This window comes from Arachis duranensis, chromosome 6 (genome assembly GCF_000817695.3).
Source record: "Arachis duranensis cultivar V14167 chromosome 6, aradu.V14167.gnm2.J7QH, whole genome shotgun sequence".
Taxonomy (NCBI): Eukaryota; Viridiplantae; Streptophyta; class Magnoliopsida; order Fabales; family Fabaceae; genus Arachis; species Arachis duranensis.
Window position 1 is genome coordinate 72,227,492 of NC_029777.3, and position 6,514 is coordinate 72,234,005.

The following is a 6,514-nucleotide window of genomic DNA, read 5'->3' on the forward strand; positions in this document are numbered from 1 at the left end:
AATATTGGGGTCTTGGCTCTATATGAAGGGTGCTAATGTTATTTGTACAACCTTACATTGGGAATTATTATTTCTTTACAATCCTACATGCACAGGACTAATGTTATTTGTATATTTAAATAGGTTTTCTATTTGTAGACATCTAATATAATCTATAATTATTTGATTAGGTGTGATTCCATTTGTTTTTAGCTAGTGTGTCTATTTCGGACATATGAATTCTGGGGTTTTTTTAAACCATTCTATGTCACCTTCATTACCCGTAGTCCCACATAGAGCCTTCTTCTTGGCACGATTCAGGGATGGAGCTACCTAGCTACTTTTGTAACGCGGCCAATAATAACTATTAATATAATATAAACATTAATATATATATTTATTAAAATAGAATTCACAACATACAAAAATAAAGTAAATATTTAATCGTTAAAATATCTAGTCAAACAATAAATGCATTTAGTTTTGAAAAAAAATATATAAAAGCTAATTAGCTAACTTCAAATATTAGAATTGAACTTGTAATGTACCATTCAGTTTTTTTTTTCCGTCAAGATAAATAATTTATATTTAGACATATCATAACTCATACAAGTAAAGATAACAGAGTTAAAGCAAAATTTAAATAATTTTTAAAGGGTGTAATTTATAATTGTTTTTTAAAAACTGTGATCTCACTACAAAATTTTTATTTATTTGTGGAGATTTTTTTTGTTATTTGTGGAGGTTTATAACTCCCACTAAATAATTTGTAGAAATTTCTAAAACTCCCAAAATTTGAGGTACTACGAAGTCTTTTGTAGAAATTTCTAAAACCCCCAAAATTTGAGGTACTACGAAGTCTTTTGTGGGAATTTTTTGTGTGTGTTTAGTGGAGGTTTTATATTAGACTTTTGTGGCAATTTTAAATCACTTTTGTGGCAGTTTGAAACCCCTACAAATTAATTTTTTAACAAAAATTAATTATTTTGTGAGATTTTCAAACCTCTACAAATCCTGTAATTATTTATTTATTTTTAATTTCAAATCACTCATTAATCGCATCTCATTTACATACTCTCAAATTAGAAATTTATTTGTTAATATCAAAATTTAAAAAGTAAATCTTTTATAATACAATTCCTCGATACAAGACAAAACTCTATATATAAAAAAATTCTCAAATGTCAATACTTCCAAACATAATTGCATATTGTATTGTTTTACATAACTATTAATATTTTTCTTTAAAAATAAAATAAAACAATTTTAATATTTCAATATCATCTAATTACATAAAAGTCTCAAATATACAATCCATATCCAAAAATAAAAAAATATTCTATGAACTACACAACCTTAAGAATATGCCCGAGATTCCAAACCTATAAAGCACTTTGCCAAAGAAACTACCAGCATTTCAGCCTCCTTAGTGTCCCAAGCTTCATCAGCATTGAACAAGATAAATAACATTCACCACTCAAATTGAGAATAAGACAAAGAGTACAAAAGAAAATCTACATAGTTTCCATACTATGTACATCAATCTTAACACATAAAAATTCTCAAACATGTTTTATTTAAATCCTCTAGCTTAACTAAATCATTAGCAGAATATAAATAAATAAAGTGATGATACAAAATAATAACCATGTGATAATAAGAGTAAAATTAGCCATTGATGGTGGTGGGTACCTTAATTTATCAAGTGGAGAACAACCCAAGTCAGCATTGCATACTAGACAATGCTTTAATTGCTCATATATTAGCTTCTTATCTATGCATTCTCTGCAAACTGTTATTCAACAAACACAGATTCAGCTCACATTACATGCTGCATGGAACATACTCACAGTGACACACAGCCAAAAATGCATCAAAAGATATGAGGTAATAGATACAAACATTTTCCATAGAATTGATTAGAAAAGTACTAAAACATGACAATAATAAATAATGTATCAAAGAGTGAACAAAATAAATAAAAATTGTACCAAAAGATGATCGTAACAGATACAAAGAATTAATAATGTATCAAAGAACGACCATGATAAATAAAAATTGTATTGAATTTACCAAGACAACAGGGCCAAATAAAAGAGAATTAAATCCGATCGAAACTAAAAATAAAAAGAAAATGGGGAAAGAAAGATTAAAAAGCAAGAAGGAGGAGGAAGTGCACTGACAAGTGTGTAAGCATTCAAAATTGGTGGTGGCATTGTTGAACAATTTATTGCACAAAGGACATGTTAAGCATGCCTCAAGCTTGGCTCTATTCAGCTTCACCGCTTGTCCCTCAAGATTTACTCTTTTGTACTTGAAATCACGACAATCACGAACATCCTGTTAAAAGATAAAAAAAGGTAAAATAAATTAAAAAGTGAAACATTTATCTAAAGTCATTCCACTGGCATAATTATTCACCTTATTATTATTGGTATTATTAGTACTGTAGAGTGTAGAATACTTTATAAACAAAGACATTAGAGACTAGAGTGTAAGGTGAAGCCATAGATAAGAGTATAACACAATAATCATCACTACCATATTTGAATTGAAGGACAAAAATTGTGGCAAGCCAAGCAATCCCCTAATTCATTATTTCAACAAAAATCACTTCTAGCTTAACCTTTTAATTCAAACCCCCAACTCTATTTTCTACAGATACAATTTCTATATATATAGTTTCAACCTAGAAATTAAAACTAAAAATAGAAGAGGAAGTTGATTATTATTAATGGTTGAGACTTGAGACTTGAGACTTGGTGGGAGGAACTATGTCCCATAAACAGCCTCTTCAGCTTTCAATCTGTTGATCTCTTCCTCCATCAACATCCCCTGGTAACGGCATTCATTGTTGCAAAATGATCTCTCACCCCTGAACATTGATTGAATAACTAAATCACTTGGCACACTAAACTAAAGCAGTAGTTGTAATCAGCATTAGACATACCTGTACATGTAGATGTCTTTACCATGCCCAGGATTCTTGTTGCAGAGAAAGCAGACAGTGAGAAAGGAGTGAGAAGGATACCGAGTAGAAGCATCTAGCTTAGGTGAGACAGAAGTGGTACTCTGAATGATGCAGTTACCAAATATGTGAGTGTTCCTTGGGTTAGGACAATGGCAAATCATGCATGTGTAGTCCTCAAAGAGTTCCATCAGTTCCAACTCGCTGGCAGATACACACCCTTTGAACACCCTCTCACCTTCTATTAGTAAGGGAGGATTCTGAATCTTCAGCTGTGAACCAAACACCACCATTCTTAAAAAGCGAAACATTTTTTAAACATTTCTAAACATTTATCTAAACGTTTATGTAAAGTCATTTCTAAACATTTATTACTTCAGCCATTGGCATAATTGACATTGGCTGGCCATCCTAGAAACAGAAGAGTCCACCATTGAAATCCTTGCCCTAATTATTTAAATAGCACACTACCTTTGATGAACAAAAGTTATCAGCAACAGTATTAAATAAAATTCAATAAATGAGAGTAGTGGAAAATGAAATCCTGACTGCAAAGTGCCGCTGTTTGAGATAGGGTCTGTTATCATCACTATGCCACCCAATGTTTGCACCTCTCCTCCAGCTGTTTGATAATTCGTAAATACAATAAGGTAAAGATTGTAAAAGAAGTAACAATCAACAAGCAATTGGTGGTCCTTAAGAGTAGTAACCTGATTAAAGCGGTGAATTCAACAAAGTGCTTGTATTGACAGTTGAAAAACTCCGCTAGCTTGTCTTTCAACTTTTCTGTGAAGAAATTTGATTGAGATTGGAAATTTCGATGAAGGGAAAGATGATAAAGAAAGAGAGTACCTCGGATGGGAATGGTATCATAGAACAAGTTTTGAGAGAAATCAAGAAACCGCAGGTTTTTCTTTTGGCCTATCCACTCTAGAATTGAGCCACTGAAATAGTTGCCGAATAATTCATACATATTTAGAAGGCTATTGTCAATGAGCAGCTTCTTCAGTTCAAGAGCAATTTTAATAGCTACATGATTCGGAATCTGCAACCAACAAGCAAATCACAAATGATATTAACCAAATCGAATCCACATTGCAGCATTAAATCCAGTCTATAAGGGCAAGCACAACACTTTTCAACACAATCTAATCTCAGTCCTATCCACATAGTAGTGATCCACATTATCACCCAATCGCACCTTCACCTATAAGCATAAAACACAAGGGAATCAATATTCGCATTATAGAAGCAAATAAATCAATTGAACTTGAACAGAAAATAGATTCCAAAATGATTGATTAAGTGCATTCATGCAATGAAGAAAATTTTTAATATCTATATTGAAATTGAGGTTTCAAAACGGACCTTAATAAAATCGTACTTGAAAGAAGCATTGTGGGAAGAGAAATTATTTTTGGAGGAGAAGCTTTGCTTTTCGTCACTTTCTTCGCCGCTGGCGGGGATCGAAGGCATGGGTTCTTTCTCAAAAGTTACCGTGTCGCGACCTAAGGAGACGCATCGACAGAAGAAACAACGAGAAAAGAAATTGTCAAAGCACGTGGTGGTGGCAATGGCGGTAGCGACGGCACGACGACGACGACGGCTGTAATTTAGGGTTTCCATTAGGTCTTGTTCACAGTTCACTCTCCATCTCACTCAAAGCTAACCTTGTTTGCATTTTAGTACGGGCTTTGAGTGTTTGTCTGGGCCTCTAAAATATTGAAATTTTTATTTTTGGGGGATTTTGTAAATTGTCACAAATAGATAATGTTAGGGAGGTTTTTAAAAACCTCCACTATAAAATCTCCATCGATTAGTAAGAATCTTATAGTGTCTGCAGAATGTATTATTGAATGAGCTGAAAGGTATGTGACGTGGTGGAAAGGTATGTGACGTGGTGGAAAATCACCGATTAAGAGTTTATAGAGAAAACGGCATTACATGTATAGTTCTTAACCAATGAAGATTTCGCGTATTAATTTAGAAAGGCTGTTACAAAATTAGAATGAAAAATACCGGGAGTATGAGTCACAGGTCGTCTCCCAACGAGTTACAGAGAGAATGCTAATTTATTAATTAGGAGTTTTCAAGAGAGTTGAGTTTGGATAATGAGCAATTAAATAGTTGTAGATTAAAGAAATAAAAACTAAGAATGATTATTAATATTCTAAATAAAAAGGCCTTGATTGGGGAATGATCAATTGGAAGTTCTATCCTTGTTGGGATCTCTTAGGTGTAGTATCAAAAAGGTTGTTGTTTTCATTAGTTAACCCTTACTAAATAAAGGAAAGTCATGTGATTAAGCTAACTCTTATTCACAAATCCTAGTCCTCTCTCGGAAAGGTCTAGCATTAGTAAATACAGAACTAGCCAACAACTTCCAGTTTAATCTTCACTTAATCCTTCCAACTCAAGTGTCTCCTTTTAATCAACCCCTATGTCAAGTAGGGAATCTACTCTATTGACATGAATATAATACTCAGAAAAATATAAGAAGAAGACATAATAAATTAAATAAAATAGAGACTGAAAATTAATTAAAAATAAAAGTAATCCTCTGTATCAACAATCCATAAAAATGATCCAACTACCACTTTAAACAAGAATTAAGAATATGGAATAAATAAATGAGCAAGTAAGGAAACAAACTAGAATAGTATCTTTAACGGAGGTGATGACTCTTCAATATCCGAAGCAAAAAAGCATAGAACTAATAAACTATGAATGTAAAGAGAACCTAGAGGAAGAGTAGTTCCTCTCCAGATTCCGATCTAAAATGCTAAAACTATCCTAATGAGAATGTGTGTTGATGTGTCTCGAGTCTCTGCACGTTCCCTTGCTTTATTCTATGTTTCTGGGCCGAAAACTGGGTCAAAACTCGGCCCGAAATCGCCCCTGCATTTTCTGTTATTTCTGCAGATCTTGCAGGTCACGTGACGAGCGGATATTTTATACGCTTTTTGGGGGTAATTTCATGTAGTTTTTAGTATGTTTTAGTTAGTTTTTAGTATATTTTTATTAGTTTTTAGGCAAAATTCATATTTCTGGACTTTACTATGGGTTCGTGTGTTTTTCTGTGGTTTCAGGAATTTTCTGGCTGAAATTGAGGGATCTGAGCAAAAATCTGATTCAGGCTAAAAAAGGACTGCTAATGTTGTTGGATTCTGACCTCCCTGCACTCAAAATAGATTTTTTGGAGCTACAAGAGTCCAATTGGCACGCTCTCAATTGGGTTGGAAACTAGACATCTAGGGCTTTCCAGAAATATATAATAGTCCATACTTTGCTCAAAGATAAATGACATAAACTGGCGTTTAACGCTAGTTCCATGTTCCATTCTGGCGTTAAATGCCAGAAACAGGTTGCAAATTGGAGTTAAACGCCCAAGATAGGTTAAACCCTGGCGCTTTACTCCAAAAACAGCCCAGGTACATGAAAATCTCAAGTCTCAGTTCCAGCACACACCAAGTGGGCCTCAGAGGTAGATTTCTGCACTATCTATCTCAGTTTACTCATTTTCTATAAACCTAGGTTACTAGTTTAGTATTAAAATAACTTTTAGAG

General features: G+C 33.3%; 1 protein-coding gene across 2 annotated transcripts; it reads right to left on the reverse strand.

The window, feature by feature from the left end:
• Nucleotides 1–1,236: 1,236 nt before the first annotated feature.
• On the reverse strand, nt 1,237–4,513 carry LOC107494053 (FCS-Like Zinc finger 11-like). Of its 2 annotated transcripts, XM_052263373.1 has the most exons (9): nt 4,332–4,513; nt 3,800–4,154; nt 3,658–3,733; nt 3,497–3,569; nt 2,930–3,219; nt 2,732–2,854; nt 2,163–2,319; nt 1,672–1,771; nt 1,237–1,418 (listed from the first exon to the last, which is right to left on the reverse strand). In XM_052263373.1, the coding sequence occupies exons 2-6, from the start codon at nt 3,918–3,920 to the stop codon at nt 2,752–2,754; spliced, it is 663 nt and encodes a 220-aa protein (XP_052119333.1). In that variant the 5' UTR covers nt 3,921–4,154; nt 4,332–4,513; the 3' UTR covers nt 1,237–1,418; nt 1,672–1,771; nt 2,163–2,319; nt 2,732–2,751. The 2 variants fall into 2 exon arrangements, with proteins under 2 accessions (XP_052119333.1, XP_052119332.1); XM_052263372.1 differs by having other exon boundaries at nt 2,163–2,854.
• Nucleotides 4,514–6,514: the final 2,001 nt, after the last annotated feature.

Excerpts from the sequence above, each read along its gene's own strand:
- LOC107494053 (XM_052263373.1), bottom strand. The coding sequence starts at position 3,920 with ATGTATGAATTATTCGGCAACTATTTCAGTGGCTCAATTCTAGAGTGG. Across the intron at positions 3,220-3,496 it reads TCAAACAGCGGCACTTTGCA|CTGAAGATTCAGAATCCTCC; the intron begins GTCAGGATTTCA and ends TTTGGTTCACAG. Across the intron at positions 2,855-2,929 it reads AAAGACATCTACATGTACAG|GGGTGAGAGATCATTTTGCA; the intron begins GTATGTCTAATG and ends ATCAATGTTCAG.